The sequence below is a fragment of the Diuraphis noxia genome, unplaced genomic scaffold (assembly GCF_037042655.1).
Source record: "Diuraphis noxia isolate RWA-SAM2 unplaced genomic scaffold, SU_Dnox_SAM2 contig0003, whole genome shotgun sequence".
Classification (NCBI taxonomy): Eukaryota; Metazoa; Arthropoda; class Insecta; order Hemiptera; family Aphididae; genus Diuraphis; species Diuraphis noxia.
Genome location: NW_028301713.1, coordinates 7,152,087 through 7,179,896, shown reverse-complemented (window position 1 = coordinate 7,179,896; position 27,810 = coordinate 7,152,087). Strand labels below are relative to the sequence as shown.

The 27,810-nt window shown below is 28.6% G+C and overlaps 5 protein-coding genes across 8 annotated transcripts; 2 read left to right on the top strand and 3 right to left on the bottom strand.

The window, feature by feature from the left end:
* Positions 1–925: 925 nt before the first annotated feature.
* On the bottom strand, positions 926–2,566 carry LOC107163096 (uncharacterized). Its single transcript, XM_015510336.2, has 3 exons — positions 2,293–2,566; positions 1,249–1,369; positions 926–1,166 (listed from the first exon to the last, which is right to left on the bottom strand). Exons 1-3 carry the CDS (start codon positions 2,403–2,405, stop codon positions 1,053–1,055), a joined length of 348 nt encoding a protein of 115 aa, XP_015365822.1. The 5' UTR covers positions 2,406–2,566; the 3' UTR covers positions 926–1,052.
* An 879-nt stretch (positions 2,567–3,445) lies between these two features.
* On the top strand, positions 3,446–7,775 carry LOC107163092 (metallo-beta-lactamase domain-containing protein 1). 3 transcript variants are annotated; one of them, XM_089224772.1, is made up of 2 exons: positions 3,446–3,464; positions 6,710–7,775. In XM_089224772.1, exon 2 carries the CDS (start codon positions 6,745–6,747, stop codon positions 7,339–7,341), a length of 597 nt encoding a protein of 198 aa, XP_089080898.1. In that variant the 5' UTR covers positions 3,446–3,464; positions 6,710–6,744; the 3' UTR covers positions 7,342–7,775. The 3 variants fall into 3 exon arrangements, with proteins under 3 accessions (XP_089080898.1, XP_015365817.1, XP_015365816.1); XM_015510331.2 differs by lacking the exon at positions 3,446–3,464 and adding an exon at positions 5,834–6,038; XM_015510330.2 differs by lacking the exon at positions 3,446–3,464 and adding an exon at positions 5,834–6,074.
* On the bottom strand, positions 7,715–10,104 carry LOC107163093 (uncharacterized). The gene is made up of 3 exons (XM_015510332.2): positions 9,817–10,104; positions 7,997–8,129; positions 7,715–7,921 (listed from the first exon to the last, which is right to left on the bottom strand). Exons 1-3 carry the CDS (start codon positions 9,956–9,958, stop codon positions 7,771–7,773), a joined length of 426 nt encoding a protein of 141 aa, XP_015365818.1. The 5' UTR covers positions 9,959–10,104; the 3' UTR covers positions 7,715–7,770.
* A 1,073-nt stretch (positions 10,105–11,177) lies between these two features.
* LOC107163104 (uncharacterized) lies at positions 11,178–21,593 on the top strand. 2 transcript variants are annotated; one of them, XM_089224771.1, is made up of 5 exons: positions 11,178–11,273; positions 13,709–13,792; positions 15,170–15,292; positions 15,405–15,639; positions 16,864–21,593. In XM_089224771.1, exons 3-5 carry the CDS (start codon positions 15,194–15,196, stop codon positions 21,432–21,434), a joined length of 4,905 nt encoding a protein of 1,634 aa, XP_089080897.1. In that variant the 5' UTR covers positions 11,178–11,273; positions 13,709–13,792; positions 15,170–15,193; the 3' UTR covers positions 21,435–21,593. The 2 variants fall into 2 exon arrangements, with proteins under 2 accessions (XP_089080897.1, XP_015365834.1); XM_015510348.2 differs by lacking the exon at positions 11,178–11,273 and adding an exon at positions 12,574–12,771.
* Positions 21,450–27,109, bottom strand: LOC107163090 (coiled-coil domain-containing protein 102B). The gene is made up of 8 exons (XM_015510327.2): positions 26,826–27,109; positions 26,538–26,723; positions 26,303–26,477; positions 25,851–26,242; positions 25,568–25,774; positions 25,295–25,491; positions 23,498–23,575; positions 21,450–22,083 (listed from the first exon to the last, which is right to left on the bottom strand). The coding sequence occupies exons 1-8, from the start codon at positions 26,826–26,828 to the stop codon at positions 22,023–22,025; spliced, it is 1,299 nt and encodes a 432-aa protein (XP_015365813.1). The 5' UTR covers positions 26,829–27,109; the 3' UTR covers positions 21,450–22,022.
* Between the last annotated feature and the right edge of the window lie 701 nt (positions 27,110–27,810).

The following is a 27,810-nucleotide window of genomic DNA, read 5'->3' as shown; positions in this document are numbered from 1 at the left end:
CACTTTCTGATCGAACGAGGTACTGAAGTCAAAAATAAAAGCAATTTTTACTGCCCCAAAACGTGATGACAGACACAAAAAAAAACACACATCATGGTAAAATCAATACATTCATCGCTCCGCTCAGAATCTAAAATATATAGTAACATAATCAATTTTACATAGGGATGTTATTATAATTTTTAATACGTATATAATTTATTTATTTGAAATTTTTACAAACAACGTTATATGAATATCATAATTTTTCGCGTACCATCAAAATTTGACAAACGGGCCACTTTTGACACATATGCGCCGTGGGTTCGCCCCTCCCCCCTAAACTAGGTGACCAAACTCTTTCGGAATAAAAGTTCCATGTGCAACATCGACACATCATTATACTATGTATACCCACCTAAACCGGCTATAGTTAAAAAACACAATAATATTATATTTGAAATTTGAAATTTTTGTAATAGTATATTGTGTAACTATATACCGAGTCCGGTATTACCGATGAGACTCAATTAATTTATCAATATTTTAATATTTAACATTTTTTTCAAAACTAAAAATTGAAAACAATATTATATTATTATGTCCATATGGACCGTATTTACATACCAATGTGGCTATATTTATTGGCACTTGACTTCGTCAAATATTCGATTTCAAACATGTAATAAATACCTACTGTCTACAGTATACTCGAATTAAACTTATTGTTAGTTATTAATTTAATACTCTAAGCGTTGATAATTATAAGCTTTGAATTTAAAAACAGATTTGTAAAAAATCTTTAATTCATTTTTCAGTATTCTGAATACATTATCCAGTAATGAGGTCGGTGATTAATTAAATGATTATAGCGTTCAGCGTCCACAATAGGTATATACATATAGTGTAGGTATTTTATTATTATTAATAAAATAACATAGAGATGTGTGGTTGTATATATATTATGGTTAATTTAATTTTTAATTTTTATTTTAAATGGTTACAAATTATAACACGATGATTATCTGCGTATTGTATTCGAATGAAATATTAACGAAAACAGGAAGTGTCGCTTATTTTTTGTCAGTTGGCTGTGATACAATTTTGATGATTTCCTCGATGTGTTCATCTATCTGTTTGTTTCGATATGCGATAACTTGTTTTAGTTTTTCTACTCGGTACTTATTCTATTTAAAATATAATATTACAGAAATGTTTTACATTTAATTCTCTGTGACATTTAAAATGTAATTATCAATATTTTCTTACTTCTTTATAAAAATATTTTTCTTCCGAAGAAGCTTCGTGTTCGCTTTCATCTGATTCTCCGATTGAACCTCCTCCGCCGAATCTACCACTTCCCACATCGACACTTTTGTACCGGTTATATCTATAAAACATACACGACAACACAAATGAACACAAACTATATACAAACATATAAATATTGTAATAAATTTAAATGTTTATGCTATACAGTTTACACACAATTATATTAAGATCTAATTGTAAGTATACTCATATAAGCCCAACTATATCCAAAATTTCTTTTTAAACACTAAACTCAATAGAAGGGATGGGCCGGTTCTGAGTTCCATGACTTCTTTAGGAAGTTATCGGTTCTTGTACACATTTTTATCGGTACCGGTTCTTTTTTTCTACTGTGATAAGCTACTTAGTACTTATTATTATTAATTATTTCTACATTTTTAATGAACTGTATAAGTAAAATAATGTGATATACATTTAATATTTAAATATTAATCGTTATTATTCTGGTTTAATGATCAACTATTTTAATTCTTTATAAATTATAGTATTATACAGTAGAGTAATTAATTACTATTCTTAATTTTGAGACATTTTTTTATTTTAAAAGAAGTACCGGTATAGAGAACCGAAGTGGAATATTTTGGAACCTTACAAGAACTGGGATCGATAATTTTCTAAGAACTGGACTATCACTTATACTTACTAATATGTTTAAGTACTCATAATTTATAGTGTGCCTATAGGAAGAGCCTGATTTACCAAATATATGGCCCAGGGGCCAGGACAAAATAAAAAATTTGCAATATGTATATAATATGTAGTATATAAATTAGGCCATGTGTAATATATTTATTACATAGTCAGTGATAGTCAAAGGTGGGCCGCTTGGCCATGTGTGGCCCCAGGACAAATGTCTATTTTGTCCGTGTGTAAATATGGCCCCATAATATAGGTAAGAATCTCAAAATTTTAATCGCATTATGTGTTTTCATTACAAATTAAAGACAATATAGGTAAGGTAAGTACTAAAAAAAATCTTACCCCATGGTTGTCGACGTATTTTGTGTGTACAAGTATAAACACTTGTTAGTTTTTCTTATAAATGCATTCATTTTAACTGATTTTTCCGCTTTAATATGTTTTCTTATAAACATGCATACAGGAGTATACTACAGGACTCATAACCATAACTAAATGTTTACAAGTCTACAAACTAACTCTGGTATAAAGTAGACAATAAAGTAATACATATGAATAATAGTTTTACAAACTACCAAAAACTAAACAACACCATTATATTAACATTAGTTTCTCATTAGTGCACAATATTAACCTTGTTCTTATCTATTTAAATAACAAAAACAAAATGTACGTAATATAAACTTAATCATAATGTTTCAATAAAAAATAACATAAATTTTATGGATATCAATGATCAAAAAAAAAAAAAAGTCATTAAAAATAATGAACAGTAATTCAAATTAATGACTTCTGAACGACTAAATCAAAAGATAATCATAGTTACGATTATATCACTATTCACTTTTATGTTATGGTTATGTAAAATATGTTGAATTTTCATTCATTATTGATACACAATAATATACCTAATAATTATGCATAGTATGCAGCATATAGCTGGTACCAACGAATGACAATTTTGAGCGGACACAATGTTTTTTGTTTCATTTATAAATAAGACAATATGATAGAACGACAAACAAATTGTATAGCTTTTAAAATGTGCGTAGTTATTATTATATTCTGTGGGAAGGAAATCCATACACCGCAAAATTCAAAAACAAGTAAAATGTTTACAAGGAAAATGCCAGCAACAGGTATCGGCTGCACCTAAATACAAAAAAAAATTATCATTTTTGAATATAATATTTATTTTTTTGTCAACCTCTAAATCACCATTAATTATTTCAAGGAAAAACACATTTTGGAAGGTGGTAAGACGCTCCTTTCTCTTTTAAATCTAAGAAGTAACAGCGACAACACTTGAAAGATTATTTTTCGTTCCTTTTCCTGGTTAAAACTAAGTTTCAAAATATTTTTTTTTGCAAAATCAGATAACCGGTGCCGTAAATTGTATATCTAAAAGGTTTATTAAAGACAATTTTCGTGTTTTGACATTCTATAATACGGTCTTAATTTTTTTTTTTTCATTAATTGCTATATTACTGCAATTACTAATAACAGGCGTACATGTAAGTATCACAGATTAAATAAAATGTATGTTTTTAATCTGTTTACTATTACTCATTATTTTAATCTGTGCATCATGAACCACCATATACATACATCTCAGAATAACCCTACAATTTAGGCTTGCCATTCGTCCCGGTTTGACCGGGACAGACGGACAGTCTCGGTTTTTACAGCATGTCCCGCTGCCCGGCCGGTCATTAATTTTGTCCCGGTTTATGGAAGACAAGAAAAAATAACTTTAATATTATTTTGTTTAATAATAAAACATAGAATAATATTATACATGGAATTTATGTTGAACTTGTTATGAATTTTATTTAAAAACTAAAAGTAATACCTACAGCTGTGTATTGAAAACAATTCATTCAACCGAAAAGTATGAACATTAGGTTATTACTAACAATTAACAAATGTAAATGCAGTATATGTAGTTTATGTGAAAAATTGTATTAGTTAATACATTTTTCAATTAAAATATGAGATATTATTAACTCCCGTATAATTATACAAAAAAAGGTTTTTACTATTTTTATTAGCTTCTAGTATTAAACTATGATAGCTCAACAATTACAATTGAACATGATAATAAACGAAAAAAAAGGTTATTCAATATGATTTGAAACGCCACGGTTTGGCGTTTTTTAAATCTTACAACCCTATCTTACATCGTACATATTATTAATATTTTGTACATTTTCCCTACATCGTTCGTTCGTGTTGTGCACAATCATGCTCAATGCACATCACAATATCATCACAGATTATTTTCCATGAAAACAGAATTGTGCACTTCCTATGCTGCAATGTAAAAAATGAATAAGGTGCTCTGATTGGTCTCCGCCCAAATCAGTGTAGCCACAAAAGTAGTAAAATATAATGGTAAATTATTGTCTACAAAAAACATATTCTTTTAAATTTTTCACAATATCAAACAATTTATTAACAATTAAAAATGATACAAATTACAATATTGAATATAACTAAATTTTACACTTTACACATAACTTACAGATTTTATTATAAACAATTAAAAGTAAATACATATAATAAATTATAAACATGGAAATATACAAATATAATATATATATAATAATATATATATATATAAATGGCTTTCTTAATAACTAAAATAATAAGGTAAGTACTAATAATTTATTCATAAATGATTTAATATACATAACTTTCTATTTTTTTTTATTTTTTCTGATATTAAATTCCTATTTAAAAATTTAATAGCAGCATGAATCCTAAATCTTATAAAATAATTAATTAAATATTCTTTATTAAATAGGGGACATGGATGATTAAATACAATATTAGTCATACTTAGCTTTAACCTTATACCTACTTTCTTGTCAATAGATACATGTGGAAATCTATGAATAAAAATATCTTCGTAAAATGCATATTGTGGCATCATTAAATTTCCAAACATTGATTTTTCTGTATTTTCATAAGCTTTGAAATAACAAAGTAAGAAAGAGTCGTCCAATTTTTTTTGTGATTTTGCATATTCAATATAAACATCGCAAGTATGATTTTCAATGCATTTCTTTATTAAAAACCCACAGACATAAATGAAAGCATTTTTTTCAGGCATTGATAAATTCCTATAATCCGGAGTGTTTATTGTTAATGTATTTTTTTTAAATTTAAATGGATTTTTATCTCGAAAAATTAATTTAAGGTTTTCATCATTAATAGGGTCTGTATTCATTTTTGATAAAATTTCATCTAAGTCTGCTATACAATTAGCATTATCTGAGTGACTAAAATAATTAGAAAAAAAATTTTGCTTAAATGACCAGATAAATTGTATTGGAGTTGGATTTATGTTATTGCCATTATGTTGGGTGCGAAACGTGCCAAATAAATTTTCCAAACAGTCTTGGTTGATTCGATTTGTATATAAAACATAATTTTCATCAGTATTTGTAAATTTTAATGAATCCTACAATGTAATAAACCTGAGATTGAAATTAACCAACCTCTGATCAATTTCATTTTGTTTGTCACTTCAACATTTGTTTTTTTGTTAAATACCTGTAATTTTTTAAAAAAGTTTTCCATGTATTTTAAATTTAAATGTGATATTTGAGCATCCGTATTTTTAAAAGGTTTGTTTTGTCGGATATCACTATCAGGTGAGCCACCAGTATACGATATGTTTCAAATATTTTTAATCCATCAAATGGTCACATTGATTCTGGCGGAGATTTATATCAGGGCATTTTTTTGTTTACGTCTTAGTGCACAATCTGTTTTCATATAATCTGTGATATCATTGTTATTTGTTATCTATCTCTGTGATAAGCAACAACAACAATATGAAACAAAAATATTGTTATCTATCGACATTCGATAATCACAATCACAATTCACACTATTCACGGTACTCTGATTTGAGTGATTTCCGATTTTCCGAATGACTTATTGCTTATTAGAGTTAAGACTGTTAAGTATTTAAATATTATGTAGGTTTCAAAATTAATGACTGCTAGTATAATAATATAACAGCTTACTGTTGGATAATAATATATAGACTTACAGACTTTTGTTAAATACTTATCTTAGTAAGTTCCTATTGAAGACTATTATATTATATAACAGTAAGTTACTATCTTTATAGTTTTTTACTTTTAATCTCTACAGTTGTGAAATTTTGACTCATGTCCCATGTCCCATTTGTAAATTAAGTAACAGTTAATATATATATATATTATGTTTGAATATTCAATTGGTAGTCATTAGTTCAAATGCTGATGCCTAAGTATTTCAAAGTTCAATATAACTGAACAGTGATACCTAACTCGAATGAATAATTCTCAACATTCAATATTTATTACCATATCATTTGTATGAAAGATATCCAATTATTTCAGTTATAATATTATATAAGTTCAATTGTCTATAAAACAGTGTACATTGACACTCCTCTCTTCTATTATATTGTAACATTTTACTATCTATACAACTGTACTATACACAATTGTTCCTATATAATTCTTTAAAATACTATTACCATTAGTTGTATAATATATTTAACATAATAGGTAGGTACTATTTGATTATTAATAATATAATACAAAATTTACTTATACCATTGTTATTACCATGGAATAGATGAAACTCTGTCGTATACGCACAGAATTAATTTAATTTGTCCTGTAGTGTAGGCACTAAGCACTAATATGAGATTAGGTAATAATTAATTTCTAATTTGAACTATATTATTTTTTAACAGTTACCTACAGCTTGATCTCTGGTTGTACTTCTGTCATGTACGAAGTTCAAGTGCTTTTTGAAGGCTACTGTCGGCCAACAGAAGGTGGTATGTTGACCAATTGTACCTGCACATTGGTCAAAGGTCCTAAAAACATTGTTGTTGATACTATGACTCCGTGGGATAGAATGAAATTATTAAATGCTATTGAACAACATGGACTCGTATGTGAAGAAATTGATTATGTAATTAGTACTCATGGCCACTCTGATCATGTGGGTAACAATAACTTATTTTTGAACGCCACACATCTGGTAGGCCGATGTGTTAGTCACAAACAGATGTACTATGATGACAGTACATTTTTCAACAGTGACGGTGTGTATGAAATCGATAAGAATATTCAAGTTGTCTCTACCCCTGGACATACACTGGCAGATGTATCCGTTATCGTTCAAACCATCAAAGCATCAATCGGAATCGTAGGTGACTTGTTTGAACATGAAGACGATATAATGGATGAATCCATTTGGTTAAACGCTGGCAGTGAAAACCCTTTGTCACAGAAAAAATATAGAAAAGCTATTTTGGAACAAGTGGATTATATTATACCTGGTCATGGTCCTATGTTCTCCACCAAGAAATACAAGTGATCAATTAATATAAAATGTTTAAAAACAGTAATAATCTTAAAACTGTCGTGTTTATATTGATACCTCTGAATATTTATGTTTTTGGTACATTATTATGTGTCATATCCAATAAAAATGTATAATAAAATACAATAATCTTTTCACAAAAATATTTTTGTACTTGACACTAACTGCCATGATTTACAAAAAAATATCAATTAACAATCTAAGTATAATTTGTCAATTAAAATTTTCCTTATTTTAACTACGTTATAACTTATAAGTAATAACAGTAAATTGTATTCGAATGTATGTACCAACTCTCTGTTAAATACATGATTTGTGTATATTATACTGTACCTATATTGTATACATGAAAAGTAATAGGATTGAATTTAATGTATAGGTTTTTGTGTTTTATTACATAAATTAATAAAAATTATAAATTATTTAAATATTTTGGTACTTTTTCTTTGGTTCTGTTTTTAAAAGTACAGTAGACTTTGTTAAACACTGTGAGCAACACTTAGGATAATTTTTATCAGAACGGAATGGTTGACATGTTTGATTAGGCAATTTACATGAAGTGCACGGTTCACATCTGCAACAAAAAAATATTACAATTCATGTTAATTCTTCTGAGGTTTATATTATTTTTATTTTTGGTAAGACTTACTCCATAGTTTTGATTGTTGGAGTTTTTGAGTTCTTTTGTCTAGAACAAGTTCGTTTTTCACATTTTCCAACTGGATACCAAATGGAGTCTACCTTGTAGGTTGATTTAGTTTCCTCGTCATAACATTTTGTAACTGTAACATTTTTTTTTTTTTTTATAATACTTAAATTTTGATAATAATTTTTATTCAGACAATAGTTACTGGTACACCAATATGATTCAATAATAATTAATTGAGTATTATAATATGTCTAGTAATTTGTAATATAAATATTAGATATAATTTTCAAATTTCATGCGGCTATTTATTTTTATCTATTAGGAACAATTAAGTATCACAAATAAATAAGTCGATTTTATCGGAAACTAGCATGTTAGGTACATTGCTATCAATATATAAATATCTGAATTTTTTTTTGTTCCCTATTATTTTGTTAATTAGATATTGTAAAGAACTAAAAACCCAAACCCAAAACAAAAATATATCATTGTACCTAAATAAATAAATTCATTGTTTTGCACATGATTTAAAACACTCAACAAACGCTTATTAGGTACCTATTTGTTGGTAAATGAAAATCACAGAACTTCAAAAAACCTGTTGGTATCTAATAAAACTCTCATTCTGTCACAAGTATACAATTTCTCGAGGTAAAATAGTATTATGCAGATAATTATTTTGAATATTATACTTTAAACATTATTTTTCTCGAAAAGTATTGATTAACTTTTTTGAAATATATTTTTAGATAGGTATATAAGGTTATTTTAAAACAATATATTTTTTTCAATGATAGCTCCCATATTTAATTTCAAAAGGAAGTGCGATCACTAAATGGTTTTTTCCCTCACCCTATTCATGTTTTTCTAAATATTATACCACATAATATTATTCTTAATATGTCTTTGTATATAGATTGTATATTTTCAAATAACAATTTAAAAAAATTAATATTGTAAAACAATATATTTTTTTGGCATATATCTACAATTAATTATATTATACTTTAGAAAACGATAAAAAAAAAAATAGTAAAGCACATAATTTTTTCTCATTAATTTTGTTTTGAAACTACGTCCAATTAGGTAGTTGAATAAAAACAAATGTTGCAAAATCGTTCAAATTTTTCAAGAAAATGAGTGTTTATCTTCAAAAGTACCTCCTTGTATTTATATAGATTTATAAATAGTGTAAGTAGAATTATTGTCTCAAAATAGACCTTATTTTATGCATAGATAATTATATTAATGAGGCATTCAAAAAATGCCTTCAATGGCATGATGTTATTGCAGGCAACCAAAATGGTAATTCGCAGAATTCCTAATACGACGCAATTATTAACAAGCATCAAATGAAATCATTAATTCATCAGTCTAGAAATATTACAACGGTTTTCCTTTAGACTATTAACTGACCACAATAATAGGTCATATAGGATACGTATACATAATAGAACTTTGACTGGTTGTCTGATTATAATCAATTACAATACCGTCAATACCATTAATAAATTATAGCATACATTTAGCTTTTTTATTTACATAGGCGATAGATTGATAGACACCTTATCATGCCTATAAGGCTATAACACACATCAGTCGAGGACGAGAAAAAAAATTAAAATCTTAACAAAAATGGAGGGCCATATTATGTTCACAGATAAAATCACGAACAGCCAACAGGTGTCGGTCTAATTTCAAACAATAAAATACATCGAAATGGGTATAAAATAATTGTACTTGCGCTATAATGCCTATCTGAAAAGTGCATAAATCGCGAGTACCAATGAAAATATGTTCATCGGTGCCTGCCTACTCACCCAAATTGAACTCTTTAATTTCTCCGTTTCCGAACCCCTCGGCTTGCAGCACGTTCTGCTCTTCGCCGAAGAAGTCCGGAGCCGCTGTGGTCAGATGAGAGCAGCACAACATTGACAAGACGATGATGGTTAGTTTCGACATGATCGGACGGTGTGACGAGTGAACGATAAAACAAAACAAAAATCTAATCGTTGGTATACACAATATATTATTATGATTTACGAGGTTTACGACAGTAAACAATAGAGCGCAATTGGTGAATGAGAAGGACGTAACTAATGCGCGTAATAATTGTAAAATGCGGAGCCCGAGACCCGCGATGATAACCTCAACGGCTAACCTTTTTTGTCTTTGGTTATCGTTGGCCATACTATTACAATAATTTATTTACCTACCGTACACAGTGTATTGCACGTAGGTAGGTAGGTAGGTGTCGAAAACACAGGAATTATAATAACTACATGACCATTAAACATGTGTAGTTGGTGCCTTATTCTGCCTGTATGAATATATTTGTGTAAATATTCGGTCGTATAATAATAGCCGCATAGAAAATGTTCGCGTCCAATTATAGTTTTATAGGGAACAAACAATTTAAAAAAAAAATCAAAATATATAAAACGTCGATCGTTTTACATTTTTTTAGTTTGCCCATTGGGTTTTTGGCGCATATACATTAGTACCCGCCTAGCTATACGACTGTAAACTTAACTATATATTTAAGAAACCAAAGAAAACATCCCTAAAACACGATTATCTACTTAGTACATTTTAGTTTTTGAAAATTTCATGAAATTTTAAATTGTTAAACGTTTCATGAAATATTTCAGTAATATTATAAATTGTTTTTTTTTTTTAATAAGGTTTATTCTTACGTATATTTGTCATAACTATATTACCTTCACAATTTTATAATATCAGGGAAAACATCACTAACTACTCAAAAGTTTTCTTTGGTTTGCAGGTAGTTATATCGTTAATTATAAGAAATCATCATATTAATATTTGTATAAAAAAATTTCAATGTTTCACGTTTTTGTGAAATATTTCATCACATACATAGTGAAATATTTTAAAATTAAATGTTTCAAATGAAATATTTCATAAAAATCATGAAAAAAATATTTCATATTTCTCAAACACTAATTAATAAATACTGCGCGAAGAGTTATTCGTTTTTGAACGGACGAGGTTGTTGATCTGCGCTCAATTCAGCACAACAAACGTACAAAGGATCAGACTTATGAGACGTCATTAACTTGGGAGGGGGGAGGTGTCATCAGTCTTATAGGCCTCGGCGTGTTATGGGCCGAGACGAAAACCAATTTTCGTTCTTGACTCATGTCATCGGAAGACGGGCGGCGTCTTGACCGGAATAATTAAATTCGCACAAGGCTGCTAAAATACTATTAGTTTTTTTTTCTTATGTTCCCGGTCATTTAAATCCACTACATCGGTAAGTTAACTTCTTTCGATTCATTTAATTTTAATTTTGTTTTTTTTCCACCGTCGTATACATATGTATACGATTTTAGGTCGCTTATTTGGTAGCCACGCGTGTGGAAGTTTGTGTTACGCGTATGATTAATTCGCCAGACATTGATATGCTTCATTATGTAATTTCCTAAAATATTTCTATAACATATTTATCAATTTTTTTTTTTTTATTTAATTTAAGAACATTGCGCTTACTTTTTTTTACCCTAACCTCTATATCCAATACTTATATTTTGGAACCAAAATAAAGAAGTCCACCATAATAGCAAAATTAAGCTATTCATTTATTGAAACAATACCTAACCTACTATGAAGTATGAATTATCGTTCTCTGGCTTTCAACCATATGTTATAGAATATACACATTTGGAAATTGGTTAATGGCCTTTGATCCTAAACGATTTGACATCAGACTGTCAAGAAAAAAAATTAGGTTAGCGGTGAAAGAACATGCATGATGTGGCAAATGTTAATTAATATATCTACAGGATGATTTAAAACAAAATACCTTACTAAAACAAATGGCCTACTCAAACCAATAGGTATACCTACTTACTCGAAATATTTTTATTTTTGCATATTTACGTAGCATTATGATTTTAAATACACTATATGACAGTTCTATTGAATAAGTATACTTATTTGTGCTGTGTACAAAATATATTCGCAATATATCTTAATCTAAGGCACAGTAACGCCTGCTTGTAATGATGCCGATTAATTTAGAATTCTAGAAATGTATCTAGGTATTGTAATTGTTTTGTAAAACACAAACTCATATTTATTAAGTGTCCGATATTTAATTAATATAAATTAATTAAATTAATTAAAATCCAATACGACACTATAGGTATTGTATACAACAGTAAGATATTGTATACAAATATTGGAAAAAATTATGTGATGGAATCTTTCAATCTTTATAAAATGATTATTGGAACGAATAAGGAAAATGGCTGGGAAATATGCAGACAATAACTACATCTAGAGAATGGCTGTTAAATTATAGGTTCAAATTTAAATTTTATAATATACATAAAAATGCATTCAATTGTTGATTAAAAATAAAATTTACAATACTATTTATATAGCACCTATTTTTAGAACAGTAAAAAATTAATCATTAAATCTTATAATTATTTGAAGAAGATGACATTCGAAACACCCTGTATACATGTGAATTCACTCCCTTCTGCTTAAACTCGCAGATGTTTTAATAATTTTTAAGAACTCATATTTTAACAAAAAAAATCCACACTTCAGACATTCGGGCGTTTGTCATTCGATGTTCAAAATAGTCGTAGACGAATACACGTGATGTTGATATAATTTTTTTTTTTTTTGAGTTGTTCAAAGTTAATTTTTCTATCATGTCTGTTTCGTGTTTTTTGTGTGTGTTCTTAACTTGTATAGCTGTATCCCACGGTAATCATTCTAACATTGATTTCAAATTCAAGGTAACATTTATAAAATTTTCATAATACTGGTATTTTCTAAACATAGGAAGATCTTATATAAAATTCATGTACCTATAAAAATGTGTAGAAATATTTAGGCACGATAGGCTTATAATAGTTTACTTTTATTTGAATGAAAGTATACGGATATCTTAATAATTATGGGTAAGTACCAGACTACCTGCAGCCAACCTACAATACGCACTGACGTAATTATGTAATACTTTTATTTTTCCGAGTTCATTATTGTACCAAAATCTCAATAGTATAGTATAGGTATTTTACGTATATTCCGTAGGTAGGTTAGGTACCTATTTATTGCTATAAAATACCTAATAATTTAGAGCCGTATTGAACACTCGGGTCATAGGACCTATATAGTAAATGGAACCCATGAAATTTTCAAAAACTTATATCCAACATATTTCTCTATATTGTGGAGAAAGTGCAGCCTAGGACACCAAAATAGCTTAATCCGGAACTTCCTACCTATATCTAACCTACTAGTACCCATCTGTTTAACATTGTCTATAATAAAGGTAAGAACAAATTAATAAGATTATAGTTCGATTCATAATTTTATAAAAACTATATTTAAATACAATAATTGAGAAAGTTACCATTATTTTGTAATTTTACAAGTTCAATATTTAATGAACATTTACATTTATTTTATTAAGTAGGTACCTGTCTAGTAAGTGATTAATTATAGCTTTTTACTAAAATATAGTGAGATATCTATACCTATATTTAAATATAGGTAAAAAAAACACACAAGTTTACGAAGTTGAGGTTAGATTTAATAGTACTTCACTCCTAAGTCCTAACTGTGTAAATTATTATAATTAATATTAACGATACCTACCTATACAGTTTAAATTTGCAATTTCAACATTTTTTTTTTTCATAAAAAGTTATCAGACTGTAATTTTTTCAGAATGGTTCAGTGTTAACTAAAAGTACAAATGATATTGATATATCCTCAACATTCTCCAGTACAGAATTTTTCGAAAAAGAAAAAGTAAGTAAAAACTATAATTACCTAAAAGCATCCGCCCGGATTTGTTAAGGGGTTGGAAAGGAAATAATATTTCATTTTTCAATTTTTTGTTTAACTATATACGATTAAGGTACTTATTTTCTTATATATATATATATATATATATATATTAAATAGGGAATGTAAAAAGTATGAATGAATTATATATGTAAGTAGTTAGTTATAGGTAGAGTCTACTTGGTAGACAGTAACAGGTAATATAATTAATTTCAATTAATTGTTAAGTAATTATAAATTTAAAAAATTCATTTTTTTTTTTAGTAAATAAAATATTACCATTGATTTGAGGGTTTCGGGTTATTTATAAAATTAAATGTTTCTTGTTTATTCAGCCAATTATATCACAAATTTTAAACTATTTTTGATTATGAACATTAAATTTTTTTTTCAAAAAATTAAAAACTTAATTGACATATGGAATTTGGTTCCATCACTAAGTAAATTCCATAAATCTATAACAGTAACGTACCTACTTAGTTCTGATGTTAATAATCGATTATAATAAAAATTACTTGGTCAAATAATATTCATTTTGTGATATTTTATTTCGCATAATTATTAAAGGCTTTGATTTCGATAGACTTTGCATTGCTTTCCGAAAATCTACGCAATTCCCGTTCTATAACATAGGTAGGTACACGTTTAATGTATATATATTTAATTATACAAATATATTTGTATCAGAATAAGAAGTTTTTATTTTGTATTTCTTAAATTTTTTAGAGCATTTTAAGACAATTTTCGAAGTTTTTAAGTTCGAAATTTTATTTTAAGATTTTTTCATGTATTTCCATGATTTTAAATTTTTTAGTTTTTTACGTTAACAAATTATACCTAAATAGTTAGGTATTTCTATATTTACTAATACATAGGTATTAGTAAATAAATATATATTATGATCTATACCTTTAAAAAATACAAAAATAATGATGCATGGAAATAATTGTTTTTCCAAGTTAAAAAAGTCTAAAATGATAAGTTCTGCCTTTGAGTCTTTTTGTATAATCCTTTAAAATGTATATCATTATTTACACTAAAATTATTAAAAATTAAAATAATAGTTCACTCTTAATGCATTATTTATTTATTCAGAGTTAAATTTTTTTTTAGGGCATAATTTTGCATTAAATCTCCTTCGCTAGACAAACACGAATTAAACACATGTATAGTAGAACATATTAGAAACTCTTAACAAAACAAATTTTTTAATCAGTATAATATGTAGTTTATATACCTAGCTTTATTTTTAATAAATAGTTAAAGACTATGGTTTATATTTGTTGGTATAATAATATTTACAAAATAGCTGGTTACAATTATAAATTATAATGATTTCAGAAAATAATTGCACATAAAAATGAAATGACCAAAGAGTGTGTTTTGAAACAAATGAACGATCAAGGAAACATTTCAAATTTTAAAAACAATTATGAACAAAATATGGAATTAACTGAAGATGAAGTAAAAACAATTTTTTACTACTTATTATTTTTTTATTCAACAATAAAATAAATAATAATAATACCTATTAAGCATTAGGTATGATATTGTGTTTTGTTTATTTTTATTACAGATGGTTGAAATTATTGGTGAAAATTTAAAAAACTTTTGCAAAGATAAAATCATTATTTTAAATAACTTCGATAATGAGCGTTCTAGTAGATCAAAACGTTCAACAGATAAGAAACGATATCAAGGTCAAACCCAAACTCAATTTGTTAGTTTTGGTTCAAAAAATTCTAATCAAGAAACAAAAAATGGATTAGCTGAAGCTCTATCACAACCTGATTTATCGAGGGCAACTGTCAGTAAGTGTCTGATATATTTATAACTATAATGTAGAATTATGAGGTTGAAATATAAATTATATTTAATATTATTAGATAAATAAAATTTAAAAATAGTTTTTATTTATAAGTTTTTATCCAACACATTTATTGCAATTCGTTGTAAATACTATACTGCATAATTATCTATTAAGTACTATACCCTATAGATTTTGCCGTTAGGATAGGTATAGGTAAAGGTACTAACTAGTTACTACCTAGTATACCTACTAACGATTTCTACCTAAATACTTAAGCATCTACTCCTACTAGTTACATTAGTTAATTACTAAGTAAGTACTGTTGTCTGTTACTATGTAATTAATGAAGACACTTTTATATTGCTATATCATAATTACGTAGATATCTGATATAGTGTAGGTAAATTAAATTAAATAACTCTAATAAATACGTCATCAATACCGATATGACGTGTATTGGTACATATATTATATAATATTATATAATAATGTATTTAATTTATACATAAAGACCATGTACATAACTTACCTAGGTACTAATTCATCGGTGGCATATTTTCTGATTAGTGAAATTAAAATAATGTCCAGGACCACCAGTATAAATAATAATGAGGTACCTATACAATTTTTTGACGAGGTAACTATTCTGGGGTTTATAATTACACCATGATCATCCATAGGTTTCTAAAAGATTTTAGCATCTTCAAAAATGTCGTAAACATATACCTAGGTCAATGTTTATAATTAGTTCATTGAAATCTCTTAAAACTTTTCTCCAATACCTAGATTGAAAACGTTTAAAGACATTTTGAAATCAATTTAGACCATTTAATACTTGGGTCAATTTTTTTATCTCTAATATTTCAGTATATTTTACTGCATAGCTTAACTTTTAATAAAAATTTCCTATATAGTTGATGTACCTTGAAATATCTTTTATGTTTTGCACTAAATGAATGAGAATGTTAATATTTAATGTATGTGTGCTAAAATGCACGTAACTCGCAGCTGGTAAGGTTTATTATACGTATCTGTCAACAATTTGATATCCTAGAAATTTCATTATGAAGGGTTATTGGATTAAACACCAAACCTCCTTCAGATACACACTAGATACATTTAGTGAATTAATATTATTTTAACAGAAACGTTTAATTGTAAATTCATCGATTAATTTACAAAATATTTACATAATTGTTCATATAATATATAAAAATATTTTTAGGTGGTTTAAATGGTATGGGACAAGCTCAAAGTCAGTCAAGCTTTAATGAATGCGATGATTGTTCTGGACAGGATTATAGAACACATTCAACACACGTGGACAATTCTCAACCAAAACATTTTCAATCACTTCGACCTAATAGTCCTCAAAATCAAAATGCAAGACCCTATAGTGAATCGAATACAAATAGGCAGTCCCTAGGATCACAAAATGAAGATATTCAAAAAGGACATTCTATCAATGATCAATATCCAAATACATACCCAGGTTCAGGAACAAGCAATACATTTCCCAATAATCAAGTTCATGGACATGGTGTCAAGCCATTTGTGGGTGGTCAGTATCCAGCATCAGGAGTATACAATAAATTATCAGGTAACCAAGATCAAGGATATGGTACAACTCCGTCTATCGACGGTCAATATCTTGGTTTAGGAGCAAATGATAAATTACCGGGTTATCAAGTTCATAGGTACGGTATCAGACCATTTGTCGATGGTCAGTACCAAGAATCAGGTACAAACAACAAATTACCAGGTAACCAAAATCAAGGATATAGTATCAGTCCGTCTATCATAGGTCAATATTCAGGTTCAGGAATAAACGATAAATTACCAGATGCCCAAAATCAAAAATCTCCATCTAAAAATATGCAATATCCTGGTTCAGGGACCAACAATAAAATACCAAGTAACCAAGATCAGGGATATGGTATTAGTCTATCTGTCGTTGGTCAATATCCAGGTTCAGAAACAAACAATAAATTATCAGGAAATTCAGATCATGGATATGGTAACGTTCCGTTTATTTATGGTCAATATCCAGATAAAAACCAAGGTTCAGGATCAAATAATAATACAGAACTGGGTAAAATAAACTCGGAACATGTATATAATTCTGCAAACGAACAAAATCGAAACTTACCAAATACGAATTCAGCAGAATCTAAAAAGATTGTAAACAATGATGTTGTTAACCCAAACACATATTCTATTTATTCAAGTCCATTTAATCCAAGTAGATGGGACTATCAAAAAAAAATCACAAATAATAATCCTAATGTAGATCAACAAATATATACTGACGAATCAGGCTTTCCCAATATTCCTTCAGGTTCAGATCATGGAATACTGACTCCACATTACACACCCAATTCTGAATGGACACATCCTAGTTACAACCCGCAAGTGCCAGTTACAACTTTAATAGAACATCAAAATAAATTATCAAATTATCCATCTAGTCTTCTGCCCAACTATCAGCAGACTATACCTAATGTTTTAGGTCAATTAACACCAAATAAGCATATTTCAAAAGATACGAACTCACAAAATGATCATAATATTAAAAACGGAGTGGCTGGGATACAAAATGTATATCCATTGTCTTCAAATATATATGGAGGCCAAGATTATACCCAACTAAATTTACCTTCATTATGTAATTTCTTATACCAGACATGTCTTAATGCGTTGTCTAATAATAAAAGAATGAATGAATTTCAAATAACAAGTTCACAAATTAACGAAAGAAATCCAAACGAGAAAAAACAAGTTAGTTTTATACAGGTACCGACCATACAACGGCAAGGTTACCATTCTTATGGAGGAAGAAATCAAAATAGAATACAGCCTAGTTTTGGCCAACCTCAAGGTATATTAGACTCTAGGAGCCCTGATTTTCAGCAACCTGGATACGTTCCATCGGGTGGAAATGTAAATCAAATTCATCCTAATTATGGGCAGCCTCAAGGTACATTGGGATCAGTCGGAACTGGTTTTCAGCAACCTAGATACGTTCAATCAGGTGGAAATGTAAATCAAATGCAACCTAATTATGGTCAACCTCAAGGCACATTAGGCTCTGTTTTTCAGCAACCTGGATACCTTTCATCGGTTGGAAATGTAAATCAAATTCAACCTAGTTATGGTCAGTCTCAAGGTACATTAGATTCTGATGGGTTTGGTTTTCAGCAACCGGGTTACGTTCAATTGGGTGGAAACGTAAACCAAATGCAACCTAATTATGGCCAACCACAAGGTACATTTGGTTCTGGTGGGTCTGGAGCCCAGCAACCTGGATACGTTCCATCGGGTGGAAATGTAAATCAAGTTCAACCTAATTATGGTCAACCTCAAGGCACATTAGATTCTGATGGGTTTGGTTTTCAGCAACCTGGTTACGTTCAATCGGGTGGAAATTTAAACCAAATGCAACCTACTTATGGTCAGTCTCAAGGTACATTAGGTTCTGGTGGTTCTGTTGCCCAACAACCTGGATACGTTCCATCGGATGGAAATGTAAATCAAGTTCAACCTACTTATGGTCAGTCTCAAGGTACATTAGGTTCTGGTGGTTCTGGTGCCCAACAACCTGGATACGTTCCATCGGGTGGAAATGTAAATCAAGTTCAACCTACTTATGGTCAGTCTCGAGGTTCATTAGATTCTGGTGAATTTGATTTTCAGCAACCGAGTTACGTTCAATCGGGTGGAAATGTAAACCAAATGCAACCTAATTATGGCCAACCACAAGGTACATTTGGTTCTGGTGGGTCTGGTGCCCAGCAACCTGGATACGTTCCATCGGGTGGAAATTTAAATAAAGGTAAACCTACTTATGGCCAACCACAAGGTACATTTGGTTCTGGTGAGTCTAGTGCCCAGCAACCTGGATACGTGCCATCGGGTGGAAATTTAAACCAAATGCAACCTAATTATGGCCAATCACAAGGTACATTTGGTTCTGGTGGGTATGGTGCCCATCAACCTGGATACGTTCCATCGGGTGGAAATGTAAATCAAGTTCAACCTACTTATGGTCAGCCTCAAGACACATTAGGTTCTGGTGGGTCTGGTGCCCAGCAACCTGGGTATAATTTATCACATAGAGAACCTAATCAAAGTGGCGTTTCAAGTGTTCAATCACCTTTAGGTGGAAAAAAAGAACCTCAAAGTTATTCCGAATCATATGGTGATAACAATTTTAGTGGTCCATCTCTTAAGCCAGGGTCAGAAATGGGAAATATTAATCCGTTAACAAATCCTATTATCGGTGGTCAGTTTGGAACAGATATATCATCTGGAGGTTCAGTAACTCTTATTGACACTGAAAGAGGAGATGCACAATCAATGACAAATGTAGACGTTGATGGGCAAGAAACTAGAGCGTCGGCTTCAGCCCAAGGAAAGTCTAAAACAGGTATCAGTCAGACACAAGTATCTGGATCATATTTAGGAACCGGTACATTTTCTGCTCAAGCCCAAACAAGCGATAGCGATAAAGGAGCACAAAGCCAAATTGTAAGTAATACAAATGGTACAACAAGTACAGCTCAAGGAAAAGGTGGAAGGGGACAAGCACAATCCCAAGTTCTTTATAATGCAGATAATGGCATTGCCCTAGGTGAAGCACAAAGCTCAGGAATTAATTATGGGACAAACACTCAACTACAAGCTGGTATAAAAGGAGGAGTGGCAGATGCACAATCAACTGGCCCAGGAAGTACTTCAAGTCAGGCTCAAATAGGTTTCTTACCACATGAGTTTAACAACAGCACTAATCAAAAGTCATTATTCAAAGGTAGTGGGACAACTTCGGCTCAAGCTGGATCATATAGTGGTCAATCGCAAAGTCAATTGTTTGGCTCATATAAGCATGGAATTTCATACAACGGTGCTGCTCAAGCAAGTACTGGTAAGAAGCTTCAAAACTTACCAAAATTAAATTTGGCTGATGCCAAGTTGAAAATTGAGCGACTTGAAGGATCATTAGATCCTTCATTATTAAATGAAGTTAAAAATGAAACCAATGTACTCCAAAACTTACAGAATACTCCTAATTTGTTACGTTCTCAAAATCAGACAGAAATTTCCAACGTTAATAACCACAAACAACAAATTATATCTTCAACACAGACACCGTCTATTTTACAAGAAGAATCGTCTAGGAATATCGATGTATACCCTGAATATGAAGATAATGATGAGTATGATGAAGATAGCGATGAAATTGTAAATACAAAATCAGCACAAACAAACAAAGAAACAATCCCAAAGCAAGAGCAAAATATAATTTTAAAATTAGATGACAAACATGATGCCAAAATTACTCATGATTCTGATAGCCAGCTAAAATCTGGACAAGTATTAGACGCTGGTCAAGTTATACCAGGGACTAACGGAACTAAAATACCAAATGGGTTTAGAGGAAGGGTAGCTTCAGTAGCTGGAGACCAAACTGAAGCCAAAGCAATTCCGGGGGGTCAAGCTCAAACTCAAACTGTATTCTTAACACCTGGAGTAGGTAGTTTAACTGTTGTAGATAAAACAAAATTAAGAGCACAGTTAAATAAAGAATCATATGTTAGCCCAACTAATCGGTTTCAATCTGAAATTAGTGGAGGAATAGCCAAATTAAAACCAGATAAAAAAAATGTTCAGTATTTTACTAAATCATCAACTTGTGGTTATTTTTCATTTTCGTGTAACTATGTAGATGGAAGAAAAGATGGGGCTAAAATATGCAAGCCAAATCCACCACCTTCTCCATGCCAAAAAAGTTATAATTAATGATAATAAAAAATATTAGAATATATAAATATATATATATTTTTTAAACAATTATTTATATTTTAGATAAGTTAATTGAGTACAAAATTGTATACTAATTAAACCTAACTTTGTACTATGAAGTATAGTAGTTCTATTAAAGTAACATTTAATATTTAATGCGCTATTTTTAATTACTACTATTTGTTTTGCACATGATTATTGCTATACAAAAGTAAATTCACAAATACTTAACGTATAACTACATAATAAGAAAAAAAAAATCAAAATGTCTAATGTGTTTGAAGAATACAAATTAAGTACAAAATATAAGTTATAAAATAAAATACTAAATACAGATTTAGCAAAAGTATTTTGATTTTATGGTAAGATCGTATAAAAGGTATTTTCTATAAATGTTTATACAAAAATATAAATTAAAAATTGAATACTAAAGATCTGACAAATATTATTTTAGAGCTAACACATTCTTAATATTTATTAATTATATTAATTGACTGATAATATATTACACAAGAAACAAAACATTTTAGTAGTTTTTAACCAATAATAAGTAATAAACATTAATGCCGGTCTATTAGTTGAAATTTAGTCTTCATCACTATGACTTGAATCATCTGAAGATACTCGACTTGTTAAACGTGTCAATCTTGAAAAAAAAATAAACTATAAATTACAACCAAAATTCTTTGGTTTTAACCTTTTAACCAAAATATATGTTGTGTTCTTACTTTATGTTCTATGAAATTAAAAGCAGCATTTAAACCAGTAAAAACATAATGTTATTTATTTAAATTTTATTAAATGTGATAGTTTACAACAGTGACATATTGTGCATTTTAACCTAACATAAGAATATACATCAAACATTTCTAGTACACAAACTTATGAGTGACTCCTTAAGTCAACAGTACCGATAAGGTATATAATAGTATATAATACTGAACTTGCATACAAAAGTATATAACCAGTATACAAGCAATCTATATCTTATTTACAATTTATCAATAAGAAATGGTAGTAACTCGACTACCTATGGATGGTATTTATATAATATTTTTCCACAAATTGTATTTACTATCTATAGTCATGGTAGTAACAAGATTAAAACATGAGCATAGATAAATAAGTATAAACTATTCTGTTATAGTAAAATAATTGTAAACCACCATTCGTTTCAAGATGTATTTGATATTATACTTGGTTATAAATGTTATAATACAATAAGTATATGAATTATCTCTATTTTTTTGATATATAAAGAAAACAATACAAGTATGACTTTATAAGGTTTTTATTACTTCCCCTCATTGTTTTAGAAGTCCTGGCTACAACACTGCCATGTAATAGTATAAACAAAAACTATACCTCAAGGCTCAAACAACAATTATTAATATTTATTAAGTGGTAATTGATATCATTAAACAATACTATAAATTATTAAAATTCAATGCGAAAAAAAAAAAGAAAATTATAAGACTGATTTTGTAGTGTTTGCTTGGTATGCATACACATTATGCCACCGGTTTATATTGTTTATAATATTTATTTATAGGTGCACAAAATTAAAATAATACAGACAGGAATTAAGTACCCCTAACTAATTTTTCTTTGCATATCTCAATGAATGATTATATTATGCTATAAATTTGAAAACACTCATATTTAATGATTCTACACCTATTATAAAGTTGATATTATTTTTCAGATTAAATATAAATTAAAAAATTAATTAAAGAAATATGAGTGAATACTTTAATATTTTTGAAATTTATTCAATATACTTATAATATATTATGAATAATTACTTAAAATTGTTAAATAAATATCAATATATATTGAATCAGTTACTAAAATAATTTTTTGACTATTATAATTGTTGTTACTTGTTCATATTAACCTTTAATAATAATTATTATAACATAATTATTATCACATCACAAAAAGTTATAAAATTTAATGCTAAAAACAATTTATTTAATCAAATAAATTTTAAGCTAAAATGTATATAATACAAATTAAATGTGTAAAATTATAACTAATTATTTATGCGCAAGTCTCACCTTATATTTTGATGTTTTAATTCAGCCTGTAAGCTATCAAGCTTTTCTTGTAAATCTTCGTTTAATCTTTGAAGTTTCCTAAAAAGCAATATTTTTAAGCAAATGTTTTTTTATTTTAAAACATTATTATAATCATACATTTTTTGATTATAAATAAGAAACTATATTAAGACAATTAACTCTATGACGATAAAATTATTAAGGCTTAATATACTGATTTATACAAATCTAACATTAAATGTTGTAAAGGAATTTTATTAGTTTAACATTTATGAAAGATTATATAAAGTTTTATATTTATATTAAATTATTTAAAGTGATACACAACAATAGGTATTTTTCCTTATAGTGGATTATTTCCTTAATTATTCAGTATTTATTTAATTATAATAGAATTTTAAATACAGTGAAACCTGTATATAATTACAGTTTTGTTTATTGTTGATTTCGCCTCAGTAATCTGATCATGCAAATATTTGACATATATAAATGATTTGGACAATGTACAATACAAATTTTTAAAGAGGATTTCATATTTGTTAAATATTCCATTATCAAGGGACTCTCTCCGTCTAACTCAAGATTATACTGGTATTGTTTCTCTTTCACATAGATGGAAATTAACTGATATTATATTTGTCTATGATGTTATTATTTTTTATTTTATAATTACAATATTGAGTGTCCCGGAATTGTTATCTGAAATTGGCTTTCGAATTCCATATCTAATTACACGTAATTCAGATTTATTTATATAACTGTATATAACGACTCATAATAAAACGAATAATGGTACCAATTCTTTTTTGCCTCAAGCATTAATTTTACCTAATAAAATTTGTATACATTTAGACATTTTTTCTCTCACGCAATTGTTTTAAATCTAAATCTATGTTATGACTAAAAAATATTGATTGATTAATATGGAAAATGTTTATAGTGTGCCCATAATTTTATATACTTATTACTTGTAATTCAGAATTATTTTTATATTGTTATATTTGTTTTTGTTAGGTTTTACTACACTTATTGAGTTTTTAGTTTTTAGTTTTTATCTGATATGTTTTCTTTATAAAATTTGTAAAAGGGTAGATACCCGTTGATATACAACACAAATAAATAGATAGATAAAATAAAAAATGGATATTCAGACCATCAAAAATGTCTATTGTAGAAACTAGACCGGTTATATTAATCTTTAGCAAAGGTGTAAATAGAGAGATGCTTTAAGAAGCTATTTAGGTCCTAAATTTTTTTTTAAGCTTTTGTTTTGTTTTTTTTTTTTATTGATATCTACAATTTATAAGTGATTAATTTGAGCTTTGACTGCCAAGGCTTGATGAGTAATCACAATTGAGAGACCAATGACACTGTAACATAGTCATATATGTATATACATATTATATGTATGATAATATTTGAGTTTGAACAACTAACATTGTTGTCTTTTATCAAAGTATTGAGGAGAAGTACTGTTCATGTCTATAATAAAAAAGGTCTGTAAAGACAGGTTAAAATACATTGGAATACTTAGGTAACTTTTTGCCTAGACTTTTATCATTTTGTTCATAGAAAGAGATGCCTGCTATAATATAATATATGTGTCAGTTAAATCAGGTTGATTAATTAATCAATCTGCATAATATTATCAGTATTACCTACATTATTTTATAAAGTAGATAATTATTTCAATTTAACTTAATTATTTGTATAATCCTTTTACATTAAATTCAAGTAAATTTATCAAAACTTATATCTTATTATTACATTTTAGCACAAACATTGAATAAGACTTACTTTATAGTATTAGAAGCAGTATCATAATCTTCTTCTGTAGTAGCTAATTCTCTTTTTAATTCCTCTACTCGGCTTCTTAAGCGTTTTACTTCATTCTCATATTGCTCACCCCGCCTCACCAAATGTGCTGTCTCAGCACTATGGTCAACACACAATTTCTTTTGTTTGGATAGAATGTGTTTTAAATTGGCTAACTCCTGAAAAAAGTGATAGAAAAATTATTAAGTATATAACTTTTATATTATACCTCTGTCTGTAAGCAAAAAAACTTACAATATTTTTATCAGCCAATTCTTCTTGTAATAATCTATATTTTGTGTCTGATGATGATTCAGGTTTACTCTGTTTCTGCAATTTGTCTAGTGTGTCATTTAGTTCAGATTTTAATTGCTTATTGATTCTTTCCAAGTTCATCATTTCACTTTCAAGTTGTTCTCTTTTGCTCCATTCAATTTCATTTTCAGATTGTAAATGTTCTAGCTAAGATCGGTAATAATAATAATTATTATTATTATTTATGTATTGTGATTTTGTCAACAAATAATTTATTAATTACCTGTATTCTTAAGTCTTCCAAACGTTTGTTTGTAATAACCTGATTGTCTTGACAAGCTTGACATTCTGATTTAAAACTATCTGTACCTGACAACTGACTATGCAAATTGTTTAAATCTTGTTGAGTGCTTTCCAACAGATTTTCCAAATTTTTCTCAAGATTATCGGCTAATTCGTCAGATATGGTTTTATTAGGAATTGGTGATTTAATGGGAGAAGTTGTTTGGTTGAACATTTCAACTGCATGTTTGGGAACTGCTTCTTGTAAAACATATTCTTCAATACCAGAGTCACTCACAATGGATGGCTGAGGTATAGATGATGAACTACAGCAAGTATCTGGATCAGAAATACCATTTTCCAATGCATCAACCAGTTGAGAATCCCATTGTCCTGTCGAAAAAAAAATGTTTAAAACTAACTAAACTTGAACATTTGTTTCAGAAAATATACCTGCATGTTTTAATAGAATCAGATTGACTTTTTCTAATTCTTTGCGCAAGCACTCATTCTGTTGCTCAAGATTTTGCTTTTCTCTTTTTATATTACTGTTTTCTTTTAGTACATGTTCTAAATTATCTTTGAGCATCTTAGCTTCTTCTCGAGCTTTGTTTCTTTCATTTCTCACCTAGAAATAACAACGAAAAATTTGAATTCTCACTAATCTCTTTCATAAAGTTTACTTTACCTTGCTCCATTTTTCACGCCAGTTAGCGGTACAATCAGACCACCATCGCATTGTTTTCTCCATTTGTGTTGCTCGTGCTCTGGCTTCATCTAATTCACGCTGACGCATTGATTCTCTTGTATCCCAATCAGATGCTGTAGCTGATGCAACAACACCGCCAGCCTCACTTGCTGCCATTTTAACAGCCTAAAAAAAAAGATTTTTGAATGATTATAAAATTAAAACACATTAATAAATAGGTACATCATAGATAAGTGAATGATATAGGTAAAATAAAATGAAACTTACCATGATAATAAAATATTTAATTAATGTTTTCGGTTCAGAAACACCAAATATGAGTATTTAAAATAGACATTGAGTTTTTTCACATCACGATTATATCAAGTTAACAGTCACACATCAATAATAAAACCGTTCACACTCGAAGCAATGCGAAAATTTAAATATCACAATACCCAACTATAGTTGTTTAAACATCCACTAAATATTATTTAGCAATTATTATATAGATATAATACTTATTGTCACTTGTCTTGTTTGTTGACCATCGTCATCAACTATCAAATATCAATAATCTGAATAATCAATTTAACTTGTTCCCAAGTGTTGTTGTTGTGCACTTGTTCTTATCAACTGATTCCTTATCAATATCATTCACTTATCAAATTGTACAATATTTTGAATTTTGATTTTTGGGCCAAATTTGAGGCACTTGCGTCTTGCAAACATAACATTGTAAATTACTAAATTATAATAATTAAATAACGTACTGCATGAATGTACAATAATTATTATCATCATTAATATTATTACAGATTCCATAGCCTATGCCCAATTGGCATTTTGCATATTTTGTCTTTTAGCCACGAATTACTAAATATATCTGAGTAAATCTTAATTCGTGCTTTTGACCTGTACAAAACGCTCGTGGAGCCCATAAAATGTCATCTATTCTGAGTACAGAGTACCTATGTAATATATTATTCATTTGAATATTTGATAGAATATTAGGGCATACCTAATAATTTAACTCCCAATTAATTTTTGGAAAAAATTTTCCGAAATCGAGTACTTTAACGAGTTAAGAACAATGTGGTCAATCAGAATATTGGTCGATCGCCGATCGGAGACTTAGTTTAAAAGTTTAAAGTTATAAACTTATAATCTTTTGAAGTCCGCGATCTTGCGTATTTCCAGTTCCCACCCATCTACCATCAGTTTTTTTTTAAATTATGTACCTACTCTATTAACAATAACATAAAAATTCCTA